Source organism: Lycorma delicatula, chromosome 1 (genome assembly GCF_047948215.1).
Source record: "Lycorma delicatula isolate Av1 chromosome 1, ASM4794821v1, whole genome shotgun sequence".
Classification (NCBI taxonomy): Eukaryota; Metazoa; Arthropoda; class Insecta; order Hemiptera; family Fulgoridae; genus Lycorma; species Lycorma delicatula.
The window spans coordinates 365,268,144-365,285,402 of NC_134455.1; the positions used below are offsets into that span (position 1 = coordinate 365,268,144).

The 17,259-nt window shown below is 31.4% G+C and overlaps 1 protein-coding gene across 3 annotated transcripts in view; it reads left to right on the plus strand.

The window, feature by feature from the left end:
• The window catches only part of trbd (ubiquitin thioesterase trabid), a 48,473-nt gene extending 32,100 nt beyond the window's left edge, over nucleotides 1–16,373 (plus strand). For all 3 annotated transcript variants that reach the window (XM_075353654.1, XM_075353655.1, XM_075353656.1), the window contains 4 exons: nucleotides 2,467–2,711; nucleotides 4,609–4,826; nucleotides 9,278–9,426; nucleotides 15,046–16,373. In XM_075353654.1, coding sequence (XP_075209769.1) covers nucleotides 2,467–2,711; nucleotides 4,609–4,826; nucleotides 9,278–9,426; nucleotides 15,046–15,124 — 691 coding nt within the window. In that variant the 3' untranslated portion in view covers nucleotides 15,125–16,373. The remainder of the gene's footprint in view (nucleotides 1–2,466; nucleotides 2,712–4,608; nucleotides 4,827–9,277; nucleotides 9,427–15,045) is intronic.
• The last annotated feature ends 886 nt before the right edge of the window (nucleotides 16,374–17,259 follow it).

The window sequence follows — 17,259 nt, forward strand, 5'->3', positions numbered from 1 at the left end:
TCCTAAAAAATGGTTTTAATTTTGAAGTGTTATAGAAGGCAATACAAGGGATGATTTTTTTTTTTTTTAATTTGTGAATAGTATTAAATATCTTTTGTAAAAAAATTTAAGCCATGCATTAGAAAAAAGCCGAATGATGGGAAAGTCCTACAACTGTTGTTGTCAGCTTTTTTTTTTAAGTAAGTACCGTTTTGATATAAAAAATTACAAGAAATTTTTTTTTTGTTTATATTCACCTTTCTTTCTTTTTCCTGTTTAGCCTCCGGTAACTACCGTTTAGATAATTCTTCAGAGGATGAATGAGGATGATATGTATGAGTGTAAATGAAGTGTAGTCTTGTACATTCTCAGTTCGACCATTCCTGAGATGTGTGGTTAATTGAAACCCAACCACCAAAGAACACCGGTATCCACGATCTAGTATTCAAATCCATGTAAAAATATCTGGCTTTACTAGGACTTGAACGCTTTAACTCTCGACTGTTATGATTGTTTATATTCACCTGAAAGTCTGGATCTTATTCAAAATTCGACATAATTTCCACCTACATTAAAGGACTTATCATATCGTGTATTCAACTTTTGCATTCCAGCTTTAAAGAAATCTGCCACCTTAGAAGATAACTATTGCTGAACGGTTTTTTTAACATCATTGTGGTACTGATTGCCAAGGTGCTGTTTTAAATGCAGAAACAAGTAAGTGGCAGTCACTTGGTACCAGGTCAAGATATATGGTGAGTGATCAGTTTGTTCCCAGTTAATGATGGCATGAGATTTTGGGTCAAATGGATGTTTCCATTTGACCAAGCATTGTCGTTAAGCAGCACAATTTCCATACTGAGTATGCCATGCCTTTCAGTTTTATGACACAATTTAGTTAAATGTCTTTGCATTTAATGTTACACCAAAGGCAAAAAGCAACAAACAACAGCCCCGGTCGATCCCAAAGCATAGTACAAATGATTTTTCATGCTGACATTGTTTGTTTGAACTCTACTTTCTTGGGACATGTTGACTTTCTATTCTACAGTCTGTTGTTTTGATTCTGGTTTAATGTGAGACACCCATCTAACAGTATGTATGGTGATGAGACACCCATGTCTTATAAGTTTGGTTTAAAGATTGCCTTCATTGGTGTATCTCATGAGAAAATTCAAAGCACTGGCTAAATGTTTGTTTTTGTGCAACTCGGTCAGCATTTTTTATACCCAGTGTGAGCACAACTTCCAATAATTTAAGCGTACTGACAGTTTCATAGAGAACACTACATTACATAGTGATGAAATTGTAAACCATCTATTCTTATGGACCTTTCCATTAACTCTCTGCACCAGGTCTTCAATAATGGCAGATAGTCACCCAATCTCTGTTGCAATGTACATTTACACAGCCCTCTTTAAATGCCCTGACTCATTTTCTCACCACAGTTACATAAAATATTGCTTTACAATAGTTTTAATTTTGTATTCACTTTGCTTTCTTAATGCTTTACTTCATTGATACAAAACAGCTATGCTCTCATTTAAGATATTCATATAACAGTTGTAAAAATTCTTTAACAATTCATTTAACAGTTGTAAAGTTCTTTCTTTATAATGATATCCAATTATCAGTCATTCCTGCTATTATCTTAAAAATTGTAGCAATTTTATCTCTTTCTTTATGTTACCTGCACCACCTTTCTGAGGACAGTAAAAGGAGTTCAGCAACATCATAGTAATCGTGGACCATCAATAGAAAAATTTTGTAGTAGAGTTTTATGGTACCAAATTAAGAATTGAGAAAACCTTGGCAAACTATTGAATCAATTACCCGAGAGTGGGATAGTGATCGTTCATTTTCACTGGACTAATTAATCAGAGTCCACTGGAAAATTGATTAATAAAAAGATGATGGCTGTTAGGCATTTAGTCAACTTATATTAGAGAACAACAGTGTAGGTTTGTGTTATCTCAGATAAGTAAGAAATATTCAAAAATGAATGGATCTGAAACTGCCTCAGCTATTATATGAAAAATTAGATCATTGGAATCAGAAACCAAAAAGCCTGATTGAAAGAAATTTAATCTTTCAAAAAGTTAGTTTAAAAATTTCTTAACTGGAATATAGCACAAATATATTTTCTAGATGATTTTTCTCAGTTCCCCATTTATAGCATATATGTATAAATTTCCATTGTAACAACTGAAAATAATCCCATTTAAAATGAAGAAAGATTAACAGTCCTTGTAAAAAATTTTGTTCTGTTAAGTTAAATCAGTTATACAAGTAAATCTATAAACTGAAAGTTTTTGTCATCTTGATACTTCAGTCTTCAATAGTATTTTAGAGATAGTATTCAAATTCAAGAAGAAATAGTTTTGTTTAAATTACTGATTTTAAACTTTTTTTCTTGTCTTTTCATAGAAGATTTTTAATATTTTTTATTAAGTTGATTTTTTACAATATAAAGTACTTGTATTACAGATTCTATCCACGATGGAGAGAGTATGAATCTTGTCAAGCACGGTTACTACATTTTTCTCTTGAGGAAACACAGTGGGAAGAAGATTGGTCAGGGTTAGTATCTCTGGCCAGTCAACCAGGAAACAGCCTTGAACAACTGCATGTATTTGCATTAGCCCACATATTGCGTAGGCCAATTATTGTGTATGGAGTCAAGTATGTTAAAAGTTTTCGTGGTGAAGATCTTGGATACGCACGTTTTGAAGGTACTATGTGTTATTTTTACCTTTAGTTGGTATATGTTTGTGGATTAAAGGATAGAAGTAAAATATTTTTTTTAGCATATTCATATTGTTTATTTTTATGATATTGGACGTTTTAATAGATGTTTTAATGAAAAATGTAAACTTATTCATTAAAAAATGCCAGACCTGAAACCACTTGACAGCTCTCAAACATCCTAATCAATTGCTAACTATCATGTAATCCGGTATTAAATTCCAATATTAACTCATCTTTCTACAATAAATTTTCAAATTCCTTCTCTTTGCAGCTTTGCATTGGACTGATGTCAAGTGAATTTGCTTAGAACTTGATATATCCTATCATTTGTACAAGATATGCAGCTTTTTCAATTATATGCCTTCTAAATCTAAAATCTGGGTTTTTTCACCAGACATTATTTTCAATATACCCAAAATAAAAATAATTAGTGGAAATAGATCCAGAGACCTGACATACAAGTCTAGTGGTTCCTTATAAACTATTAATGAACTATAAATGATCTGGAATTATATCATGTAAAATTTTCCATCCTGTAGATTGTTGTTAGCTGACAAGCCATTTTATTCTAATCATTCAGTTTTTCACTGAATAAAACAGTAGAATCCTAATTACTAACATCTTCCAATAAGCAAGTTTCCTATAAGACTTGATTCTAAAATATAGTTCTACAAAATTGTTAATAACCAGCAATTACTGACAAAATTCAGTTCAATTTAGTTTTTGAGAAAGCGGCGTATGAGCCTTTATTAATCTCTAAGTTATTATTATTGCCCCCACTATTGACAGTTTATTAATATTAATATTTATTATTAAATATTAATATTTACTACATTATGTAAAATAAAAGAAGATTCATCTGAAAGTGATATAATTTAAAAGAATTGAGTGAATGAAATTTTTACTACAGTACTGGAATGCTCAACTCGACAATCAAATTCATGCTTTGAGAGTTCTTGAACAAGTTGTAGCATAAATTTATTGTTTTAAAAGAATTTAGTAAATTGGAAAACTTAGTAATATTTTGTTTAAGAATGTCTGAACTATTGAATGGGGGTTCTTTTAAAAATATTTGTAATACATAAGTTGTTCTTAAGTAATTGAACAGTATATTGAATGGTTTTAATAGTATTTGAGTTGTTTTACAACAGTAGCTGCTGTTATAGATAAATTGTTAAAAGTGAAAGGCTATAAAAGATTTCTACAGCATCTTTTCTCATACATAAAATTTTCAATTTTTGATTGGTGATATCTCAAAAGCAAGTTTATGTATTGAAAAACATGTTTCCTTACAAATTTTAGATAATGTACAACATCACTATTTTGCTAGTTGAAAAATAATTTAGATATAGTACGACTGATAGAAATTTTAAACCAAAAAAGAAAGAATTTTTATAGCTGCAGACATTTTTCTTAAACAATCTTGTTTCTGTTGACAGGACATCACAGTTTCCATTGATGATTAGTTTTTATATGTGATGAAACAATAGTGTAGTAGCAATAATGTTTAATAAATGTATAATTAATGTTTAATGCAATAATAAAGCAACTTTGTAAACAAAAATAGCTTTTCAAAGCTAGCTTTTGATCTGATTGTTGAATATTGTATGAATCTGCAGATTCTTCATGAAAATTTATTTTAAACCTTTCTATAAGATATTTGTTTGTCACAGTACTTAATCTTTTGTGACAGCACAAGGAACTTTTGCTTATGGAAAATTATGTCATAGGTAAAATTGAATCCAATCGAATGTATAGATTAACATGTAAAATAAACATAATATGCCTGTTAATGAACATTTAAATAGCAGACTTGATATTTAGTTCTAATCTAAGAATAATTTTATGTTATAAACAATATATCTAACCTCTTTTCCCCAGGTGTTTATTTGCCTCTCCTGTGGGATACTAGCTTTTGTATTAGGTCTCCACTTTCCCTGGGTTATACAAGAGGCCATTTCTCAGCGTTAGTACCCATCGAACCATATTCATCACCAGATACTGGAGCACCTTCTCCAGACAGCCTTCAAGTTACATTCTTGCCGCTCATGGACCATGACAGAAAATTATTACCAGTTCATTTTGTCACACAGTCAGAGGTATAATTTTATGAAGAACAGACTGTATTTGTAATTTTTTTTATTTTGTTATTGTCTTAGGAAGTAATATATTTAGCTAATATGTTTATACAACATAAATTTTAAAATCCATAATTTTTGTTTTTAAAGTATTTTGTATGATGATAATAATTTGTTGTTGTTTGTAGAATTGTGCAGTGTTCAGAGTATAGATTCATTTAAGATGTTTACTTGAAGTTTCATGTTGCAAAATGCTCATCTTTGGCAAATAACTCAAATTATATCACTTCATTAACTTTTTCTGTACTTGCTGATAACTAAGTTTAGAATATATATAATTCAGCAAACTTTCAGTGAAGATTCTAAAGTGCATTTATTTACTAAATAAAAGGTATAGAACTGTTTCAAAAATTGCCAGATTTTAGTGTGAAGTTACGATCAACAACCTGGTAGACCATAACTTGCCAAAATATTGATTTTATTTGAATAAGTTGTAGAAGATCAAATAGTCGACCCTCTCAACCATCTGGATGAAAGGATAGCCATACGTCTGAACTTGTACTCTATAAGCATGTTGCATCGTAACTTCTTTTTAAATATTTTTAGATGTACTTCACTCTAATTATGTATATTTTTCTTGAAAATAAAAAGTCTTTTTTTAAGGTACTTACTTCATAACTTATGCTAACTTTATTACTTGTTCTTTAAAAAAAAAAATGGATTCAACTTCTTTTATTATCAAATAATTAATGTTTATTAATTTGATAATCTGCATTTAAAATAAATTGTTTCCTTCATTTTTATCTTTTACAAAATGATTCTATTAATGCTCTAATTTTAAATATGTAAGGGCAGTAAAATATTTAGTAAAATTTGCCCATATTTTTCCCCCTAAAAAAAGTATTTTGTTAGCAACACTGATTATTATACTTTTACATCATTTTTTATAATGCTGTGCTCATGGTAGGAGCAGTTAGTCCATTATTAGCTGTAAACATATCACATCAGTTGCAAATCGAAGTAGTGTACAAATTAGAATCCATTCTGTGGGCAAGGTGGGCCAACAGTAAAGTGCCCATTTTTTATGCGCACCTTACTAAAATTTATTTCCAGTTTAATAATATAATATTCAGGCGATCTCAAAAGGTACAGATTGTTTGAAGATGTGTCATGATCATAATTATGGACAATTACCACAAACATTAAGACCATCAATTCAGTGATAGATGACAACATTTTATGAATTGCTGATTGTAAATAGGCGAAACCAGTAGACGAAGTTGTAATTGTATCACCAATTTCACATAGAGGTGTACGCAGTAATATGAACTTATGATTTGACAAAAAGTATGTGTTCAAGAGAAATACCTCATTTTGTTGACAGCATAGCATAAAGGGAAAATTTTTCAAAGAACTCTTACATTTTTTTTTATTTTTAAGGTAATGACTTCCCTTTTAAGATTATTTTCTTTATAAAGGACATATTGTGACCAGGGACAAGATTTGGATCCATCACTTTTACCAAACTGAATCATAGTTCACTTGAGCAGAAATATTCTCATTTCCTATTCTGAAAAGATGCCAAAAGGTTCCATCTGCAAGAAAGGTGATGCTGACCCTTTTAATTGACAAACAGTCTCTATGCTGAATGCAGAATCATATTGTGGAATCTTGAAGGAGCTGAAAAAGACAACTTAAGATCAACAGTATGGTCACAAAAGACTTAGTGTTACTACATGATAATGCAGCATGTGTTGTGAAGATCCTGAACTGTTCAAATGAAAGGTGAGGGTACACCCTCACTACAGTTTGACTTTATGCCATTTTGTGATTTCTACATTTTCTGTCTCATAAAAAAATCCTTGCAAAAAAGTGATATCACTTGGTCTGAGGATCTCCTAAATGCAATGTGGGACAGGAATCTTTCAAACAAAGGTGTAACAAAAATTCTGTCGTACTACAATAATTATTTAAATAAACTTTGCAATAGTACAGAAAAGTAGATTTTCAGTTGTGCTCTTAGATAAAAAAAAAATAATTCATAAATATTCCATGTGTTCTTTTTTTATGCTAATGAAGCTCATTTTTTTTACAGTCACTTGTACATACCATCTTAACAAAAAGTCATTATACACATTTTATCAAATTTAATTTCTTGTAACTTATCTTCATCAAAATTTTATTTTAGGTTTCAGATTATTGTTGTATCCTTTCTATATATGTGAATTCCAGCTAGACAGGAATTTCCTTTATGCTAGTTATGAAATTATTAGGATAGGTGCAGCTTACCTTCTATGGGTCTAAAACATCTGTGTGGGTTTTAAAAGTTACCACTGTAACTTTTAAAAGTAAATTACATGGAGATATTCACATTAAGATATGGATCATATATAATGTTGGTGAATGGTTTTGACGGCATGTTACACCTTAGAATCTTATGGTAGTCCTAAAAGGACTGTTTGAGGTGTGTGGAGTGGTGACCCTGATAAGGGCCGTTTGTATGTTTTGCGAGGTAGCCCTGAACTGTTGGGTTTGGAAGCTAATCTCTGTCGACGTTGGGGAGGTGAGCTCATCGATTGGAATTGGACTGAGTGTCTCCTCACTGGCAGTTGGATCCCCACAAGATAGCATTGGTGGCCCCCAGAGCTCCACAGTTTCAGGCCGGTGTTGATCATCTTTCACCAGCACAGCCAAGGCAGTTCTCCCCAAGTGATCCCACACTGAGCCATCTCCTGCTGGTAAGCCCATTGGTTAGCCTGCCATCCAGAGCACTTGAAGCCTGACAACCTGGGGCAGAAAGGTAGCATCTGTACACAGCAGCTCCCTCGGCAGGTCAGCCAGACCTGCTGCTCCGACATAATGCTGGCATCCGCAGAAAGGTCCTACATTGGACTGACCAGAGAACTTCTTCCATCTTTGCCATGCACTTTGTACTCGCCTGTGAGTGGTGAGGTCACAGCAGTTGTGAAAGGAGAGTTATACACTTAGCTGGCTTGATGGGGAGGGGACTTGTGCAGCTGTGTAGGTATACATACTTCCGCTGACATCTGAACAGTTAGTCTCATGCTCACCGATATGAAGCACAGCATGTGTGTGGCAACAAGATAATATTAAATTATTTTATTTTGTTAATGTGTAATGATCTTGGTGGCCAATTAACCAGCCCTCCACATCCTATCCATTTACCAGCAAACTTTTCATCAAGACATTGCCTTACTTTATTAGTAAAATGTGTAGGAGCTCCATCAAGTTGGTAATACATTTCAATTCGCTTTGCTATGGGGATATTTTCCAGCAATATAATAAATTCATTACGTAAAAATTCCAGATAATTTCTCCCTGTGACACGATGTTGTAGTATGAAAGGACCAATTAATTATAATTATACCTATATTCTCTACAAAAATAGTGAATGTAGACGAATTATTAATCTCTTCAACAATTACAATTACAATCCTAATTTCAGGGCTTGGCGAAATTATTTTTTGCCTAATTCATAAATAAAATTTTTAAATCTACTAATTCAATCATAATCAAAAATCATAATTATATAATCAATCATAATTAAAAATTAAAAAATTAATTAAAATCCAGTAAAAAAATAAATAGATACCACACCAAACATTCACTGAAAATCGTTGCTGGAAATTTTTTCCACTGTAGCATATGGGTTTCTTCAGATCACCGATGCGCATTCCGTGTGTTGTTTATTCCATTATGAGTGAAATTAGCTTCATCCAAAAATAGTATAAATGGAATTAAATGTTGATTCCTATTAACCCATTGACAAAACTGCAGCCTGTATATTATGCTTTTATCAGATAACGCTTGCCTTGCCAGATGTAATGTAATATTCAGGTTGTAAAGAAATCGTTTTATTTTTTACTTGACAATGAAATAATAAATATTTCCACCAACAATTTGATATATAACTTTTAATGTTTAGAAAATAAAGATAGGTAAAAGAACATTTTTATATGTTTGAAATTCTTTTTTTAGATAAAACTGATAATTAAAATATAAATTTAAGAAGTACATAAAGTAAGATTAATTAGTGGTAGATTATATTTGTTGTAGAATTTTTTAAATGATTTAAACAAAAATGTTTTTTTCATTGCTATTATTAAAATATGTTGTGACTTTTGGCGCTCAAGTTTTTTTTGTATTTTTTCCTTTGACAGTACATTTTCATTTTATAAGCTATCAAACATTTTTCATGAAAGTGCATTGTTAACGCTCTTTTGTAGTTACCACCAGAGGACAGTGGTTAAATAGTTCATTTTCAATATTTTTTTCTGTTTTTGAGAGGTACTATTTCTTTTACGCATTTGATGAGTAACAGTTTCATTTTTGTATACTCTTTATATAATATTTGCTGTCTCTATGATTTTAATATGTTTGTCTGTGATTTTATCTGTGTATTTTTCTACTTTCTTTCTGTTACTTATGGAAATTTGTTTCTGTTTTCTTAGATGGGATCTGAAGAAAATCTTTTACGCCAGTGGCTTGATGTGTGTGTAACAGATGGTGGACTATTGGTAGCTCAGCAGCGATTGCAGAAACGTCCTCTTCTTGTTGCTCAGATGGTTGAGGAATGGCTTAACCACTACAGAAGATTAGCGTCTGTATCTCTTATTATTTTATTAATATTGTAGATAAGTACATGGTCCATCCATACAGTTAAATGCTGCATGGTTATTTTGTTAATTATATCTTTAATTCTAAATGATTATTATCATATAGATGGTAAAAGTTTTACATAATATGACAACAATGACGTAGTGCTGCTCTAATCCTGTCATATTCGCAAAATTAAAACTACAGTTGATATTAGGTTTTATTGTTTTTTTTTTCAAAGAAACTAGATATTGTTATGGTTATTTTGGGAAAAATTTAAACCTCTGTTTTCATACCTGTTGCAACCAATTTTTATAAACTTATCAATAGGTGGAGATATACATGCTTCAAAACAAATGGACTTGTAGAAGCAGGATCTATGATCTGTGATTGATATCAAATTTTTAATGAGGGTAGTCTCCTTCAAAGAGATCCAGTGTACATCAACTGAAGATTTTTAATGAGATAGTCTCACTGTAATTAATTATAATTGTTAATTCCCTAGTAGTCAGTAAAGTTTTTTCAACCTCCAACGAGCTATAAAAAAAAGACACATTGACAAAACAAAATGATTTTATTACTAAAAGTTGAGTAGTATCTAACTTAGTTTTCTACATAATCGCCAAAACAATTGAGGCATTTTTCGTATTGTGACACCAGTGAGGTAAGGTACATCTTGACAGCCTCCTGAAGTCCTTTGTTGGTACGAAATGTTGTCCACCCAATCATATCTTCAGTTCTTGAAAGAGGTGAAAATTGCTAGCTGCTAGGTCTGGACTATACGGTGGATGGTTGAAAACTTCCTACTTGAATTGTTTGAGAAGGTCTTGCGTCACATTGGTACAGTGTGGTCATAGATCAAAACTATGCCAGACAAGAGCATGCCTCTTTGTTTGTCCTGGATTGCTCTGCGGATGTGACATAAAGATTCACAATAAACTTCCTTTGTTATTGTTATTTTGTGCTCCATAAGTTCCACCAACAAGACACCTTTATGGCCAAAAAAACTGTAGCCATTGTTTTCCTGTTGTTCAGTGTCTGTTTGAACTTTTTCGGCTTGTTTGGGGAAGTGTGCATCCACTGCTTACACTGTTCTTTGATTTCTGAATTGTTATACTGGATCCAAGTCTCATCGTCAGTAACAATAGACCGTAAACTCTTCCCCCTCATCATAACGTGTGAGAAACATTAAGGCTGACACCATTCACTGTGTTTTGTGATCGTCACTCAACATTTTTTGGATCCAATGTGCACACAGTTTCCGGTATACTAGGTCTTTAGTCACAATTTTGAACAGAAAAGAGCTTGAAATTTCTGGGATTTCTGCAGAAAGTTCACTTATCATAAACCTCCATTTGTCACGGGCAAAATCAACACACTCAACCAGGCGTACAGTGGCGACAGACTTGCGTCCTTGCCCATCTTCGTCATGGGCATCTGTTCACCCTTCTTTTGATTTCCCAAACACTAGCATCACTAATAAAGTTTTACCATGCATAGGCTCATTCTGTAATGGATTTCAGCAGTGCTACATCCTTTTGCTTGCAGAAAACATATCACACTTGGCAGGATCATCGATCATAGCAGCCATGTTTAATTGCTCATAGCTCAGCTCAGATTGATGCAATGGAGCCAGCAATGGCAGAGGTTGTGGTAGGGGGGAGCAATTGCACAACGTGCAGACCTGACTCCTCCCCCTATCTCTTGTTTACCTGATGCATGCAATTGGAGGTTGAAAAAAAAAAAGCCCTCGTATTATATAAAATATTGCTATTAAACCATTGCTGATCATTCTGCATTGATTTGGGTAGTTTTAAAAATTGCTTAATTGGAAAATTGATGTGTTTACAGATGTGAATGAATATAACTTCATAATGTTTTGATCGTGTTCTAAAAAATTGTGATCTTATAATACCATATTAAGCATACAACTTATCTTGTTTTAGTGGAAACAAACTCATGTACAACTACATCTATGTTGAATGAACTATAAACAATCTGTAATACATATTGCTGTTGTTATTTAGAGTCCAATAAACAATTGCAGTGGAGATTTATCATAACTGAGAATATCAATTTTTTGATAAGACATGCGTTGATTTTAAGATTCCAGGTTTGTAATCATGCCAGTTTAGAGGGAAAAATTATTTCAAATATTGTTTTGGCAAAATGTCATTCTATTTTGAAACGAATATGAAATATGAGAAAAATAATTTTAACATCCTTTTCTTTAAAAAAAAAAAAATTGCTTATGGATAGCAATTGTTTCATTATTATGGTAATTTTCTACATACTTTCCAAAAAGAATTATATATAATATAATAAAGTTATTTTAAAAATTAAAATATTTTATAGATTTGTGAAAAATGCACTAAAAACCACTTGTCTTCAAAGAAAGAGATCAATTATGGACTTTGGTTTTTGCATTGATTTGCTGTTTTGTATATATCATTATTTGCCCCAGCAAAAAAAATTAATGAAACCTTGTTTGTACTTAATTCAAAATAATTTACAATCTAAAGTTCCCTATACCAGTGTGTTCATAATCAATGTAAACTACAAGATATGATAGAAAAAGAATAAGCAGAATTTTTAATTTTGCAAGCTTTCTTTTTGAAAAAGTTCTTTTTTCACCCCCACATGATACCAGTATTGTTCATAGTTTATATCAGTATTTTCAGCTACATTTGACACAGTTCAAATTTGGCGTTGAGTAATTCGGATGCATTTTATAATGAGTGACAATTTATTTTGTTTGAAAACACTGGAATAAAGAATTTGCATTAAATGTTGCCTTAAAATGGAATAAAATGCAGTAAAGTAGTGAAGCTGTTAGAGAGAGGCTTTTGGCAAAAATATTATGTTGACACCAAAGATTTATGAGTGGTACAATGGTTCCAAGAAGGCCTTGATAATATTGAAAACAACAAAAGAGTTGGATGTCCTAACACATCAACACCAATGAAAATATCAACATAAAGGACTTTGTGATCAATAATTGTTGAATCATAATTATAGAAGTTGCTGAAAAGGTGAGAACCTCTCATGGAGCATGTGAAACTTTTTTGATTGGCATTTTGGTTATGAAACAATCCCAGAAGTGTTGAATTTTTTGAATTCAACTATTCAGCAAGTTGATAGAACAATTATTAGCTGACATACTGATTTTTCAGATTATTCAAATGTGTCATAACTGGTGACAAAACAGGATGATGTTTATAATATTGGAATAAAGGTCCAATCATCTTAGCAGAAGCTTCTGAATAACCAAGTCTAAAAATCCCACCATGTTCAATCGATTATTATGATTCTTATTGTTTTTTTTGTTTTTTTACAATGCCGTCATCCATTGCGAATTCTTATCACAGTTAACAAACAGTATTACTTAGCAGTTATGTGCATTTATATGACACTATCTGAAGAAAACAATCACAAATGTAAGCAAAAGATTCTTGGATTTTGAAACACAATAATGTCTCAGCTCACACTTTATTATTAACTTGTGATTATTTAGCCAATGTATTCTCCAGACATAGCACTCTGTAACTTTCTTGTTCCCATCGATTAAGTTAACATTAAAATAGGACAATGATTTATGACAGTAGATGAACTAAACAAAACAGTCACTAAGTTTATTTAAGGCTATCCCAAAAGATGCTTTCCAAACATATTTTGATGCGTTCCACACTCATGCCAATGTGGAAAACATTGGCATATGTATACAGTACGTCTGAAAAGTTCCCAAACTAAATTAAATAAAAATAAGATTTAAAGATAAATTAATATACTCACATCAGCCCTCTACATAGAACCTTCTGTAGTTATACACTTGTTGCAGTGCCGGTAGAGCTCATGAAACATTCTGGAGAAATCACTTTGTGGGATCACCTTCAAATATTCAATGCAAGCCCTTTGAATGGCCAGAATGTCATTGAAAAAGCGGCCTTTCATCTTCAACTTGAGTTTTGGAAACAGAAAGTAGTCTGCTGGAGCCAAGTCAGGTAAATAGGGTGGGTGGGATAAGATGGTGATTTGGTTCACAGCATACTAACGAGTTAAAACTGTTGCCATGTGTGCCAGGGCATTATCATGCAAGAGTGTCCAACTGACCGGATCCCAGTACTCGAGTCGGATTTGATAAATGCGACATGTAAGGCATTTTATTACTTCCAAATAGAGTTTAGAATTCACAGTTTGACCAGTTGAGACAAATTCATGATGAATCAGGCTCTTTGAGTAGAAGAATGCAATCAACATTGTTTTCACTCTTGACTTTTGCTGCCTGACTTTCATCAGTCTTTGTGCTCCAGGGCGCAACCAAGCAGCACATTTACGCTTTATCTGTAGATCATACTTGAAGCACCAGCTTTCATCTCCAGTTACAATTGTTTGCAAAAAATTCAGGTTGCAATAGGCAATTTCATTGAAGTCTTGAGCACAAGAAAGACGCACTGTTTTTGTTCTTCGGTCAAGAAGTGTGGAGTGAAACGGAGCACACCTTTTGGCAGTTCATTTTTTCTATTAGAATTCTACGTGCTGCATCTTTACCGATATTTAGCTCGTCTGCTATGACCTGAAGAGTAAGATAAGGTTGTTCAAGCAGGAGCGTGCACACTTTTGCAATGTTGTCGTCATGAACAGCTGTTGACGGCCTCCCGCTTTCCAACAACTCTCTACCATCATTAAACCGCTTCCACCATATGTATGTTGTGGTTTGAGATGCACTTGTCTCACCGAATGCTTTCTGTATCATAGAGTAAGTTCATAGATTTTTGAAGTCGAACACTAAATTTTATCACGCTTCTCTATTCCATGTTGCGAACTCACACAAGGTCACATGAACACAACGTATGCAGCCGAATATAACTCGAGACTGGAGTGACGAAACGTGATGAAATTTTGTACACATACACTCGTCAAGACATCGTACTACATAGTTCCTTGGTTATTCGAGAGTTGGCGCTACTTTTATCGACTTCAGAAATTTAGTTTGGAAACTTTTAAGACTTACTGTATATGTCACATTTCTAGGTCACTACTTTGAAGGGGACACTGCAATATACAAGAATAAGTAAATTCTCTTCAGAAAATATTAAAATTCTTATTATTTTATCAAACATCATATTCTTCTGAATCAGATACTATATGAGATTAATTAACTTCATTTACCGAAGCAGATAACTTAACCACCAGGTTGATAACTTGACCCACTGGGTTGGTCTAGTGGTGAACTCATCTTTGCAAATCCAGCTGATTTCAAAGTCTAGAGTTCTAGCATTCAAATCCTAGTAAAGTCAGTTACTTTTATACGAATTTGAATACTAAATCGTGGATACCAGTGTTCTTTGGTAGTTGGGTTTCAATTAACCACACATCTCAGAAATGGTCAACTTGAGACTGTACAAGACTACACTTCATTTACATTTATACATATGAAGTAATACCTGATGGTGATTGCGGGAGGCTAAATAGGTAAAAGAGATAACTTAATCAGAATAGATTATAAAATGCTCAGAATGATCTAAAATTGAAAATAAACTGCATTATGTTAATCCAAGGAAAGAAGCTTTATTATCTATTAATTATATAGATAATCAAGTAATTTATTTTAGTTGTGTTACAGGCAGATGTCAATCGCTCCATTCAGCCGTACAATACCAGTTCAAGATTATTCAAGCGATGGTGATACAGATGATGAATGACCTACAAATGAGTGATAAAGGATATTAAGTAGTTAAGTAATAGTAATAATAATACTTTACTTCACAAAACAACGGACTGTGATTAATTTTTCACATCTTCCTTTAGATCTGTGTTCATGTCACTAAATTCATTATACTATTGTTATTAATTATTATTATTACTATCATTATTAATTGTTTCCTCAGATGAGATTTGAAGAAACTTATTTTTATCTAGATAACACCAAAGGCCACACAAAGTATATATATATATATATATATATATATATATAAATGTACAACAAGTAAATGATATAATATATGTAACGGTTCAAATTAATTCATGAATTCACTTTGAAATTAGATTAAGCAGATTTACTATAATTTAATGTGAGCAGTTTTTTATCCATAAAATAGTTTAAACTTACTTTCTTTGTTAAGAGTTTGACTCTTATTTAATCAATTAATATTGTGAATGTGTTTCTCAGTATTTTTTTTATTTATTTTTTTTTTCCTTTTTATATGTTTGTAATTAAATTAAAAGTTTTTTCACCAGTATGATTAAAAGAAAATTATTAAAATTATACAGTTAAAAGCTGATTTTTCTTTTTGGTTTGTTATTACAGTTCTGTTATTATTATATTTTAGGGCATAATAAGATTTATTTTTATAATTTTTGTTTATATTTTTATTGATAAGATGATTTTGTTTATGTACATTAAACTTATTTTGTTATAATAACTATAAAACTGATCGGTTTTTTTTTTCCTTAAGGTGCTGTTTGCCTTAAAAATATAATATATATCAGTACAAATTATAGAAATCCTCTTTGGCAATAATGCTGCATAATTTATGAATTAATATTTTTTAGCATGTAAGCGTAAACATGAGGTTCATAAAACTTCAGGTTGTGAATGATCTGTAATTGTTTTTGTCATCAATTTTATTATGAAATTTAAAAAACTGAGCATTATAGAAGTAAATATGGGGGCATAAAGTTATTGTTTATGTATATATACACGTCTGTTTTTAAATGTTAGATAGCAAAAATTAGTTTATATAATTTTTTTTTTTTTTTTGTTTTAGCGATTGTAAAAGTATGGGCACATTTCACACAGTACAGTGGTCAATTTCCCATTAATATTACACCATTCAGTAAAGCCATGTTGTATTCTTTTAAATTTACCAAAATATTCTTCAGGTTTACATTTGGTTTACTTCTATGATGTAACTGATCAAATATATTATTAAATTTTTTCTTGAGCCTTAAGTTGTTTAATTTTTTTAACATTATCTGTTACTTTTGTCCAGTTTTTTATATATCCTTTATTTCTTTTTGGAAGACTTGCCTATTTTAAAAAATTTTAATTTATTTTATGTACCAGGGTTTTTTTTCTAATAACTGATATTATTTGATGATAAAAATATTTTGTATGGTCATTAAGTTCGCATAATTCCATGTTATTCTTAGTGGTCTTTTATTATACATTACAGTTGTTAAGTTCCTTGGTTGCTTAGTTGATGTAACAAACATACTGAGGATTCTTGGTTCAATTTCATCTGAATTTATATTATGTATATTGTAAGGAAGAGATGCTCATGTTCATATCGTTTTGATCCATTCCTTTATTTTTTTCTTACTTTTTTCTTGAGCAAGTACTGACAAAGGGATTTTATATTAATTTTAAATTACCTTCTTACATGACATAAAAATTTACTTCAAGCATTAATATTTTAATTGTTTTTTTAATTTTTTTATTATAGGAATGAATTTGTTTTTAAGTGAATTAAGATCATTCAATAATAAGGTTTTTTTTACTGTTTATTAAAATCATTTGGTGAACAGAATAATGTCTATTATTATAAGATTATTATTATTATAACATCTGAATTAACCTATTGTAATATTTTTTTAAATACCTCCCTGATGGTCTCCTTCAGATATTTGTTGGTGGTTAAGTACAGAACTTTTGTATCAGGAACAAATATCACAAATCTCCTTTCTTTTAGAAAGTTTGATAAAAAGAACGAATGGAATTTAGAGATCATGAAGATGTTTGTTCTATTATTCATAATAGTTAAACTACTAAATAAATAAATTTTGAGCTCATGTAATATGAATAATAATAATTTGACTGCAACCATATGTTAGCTGG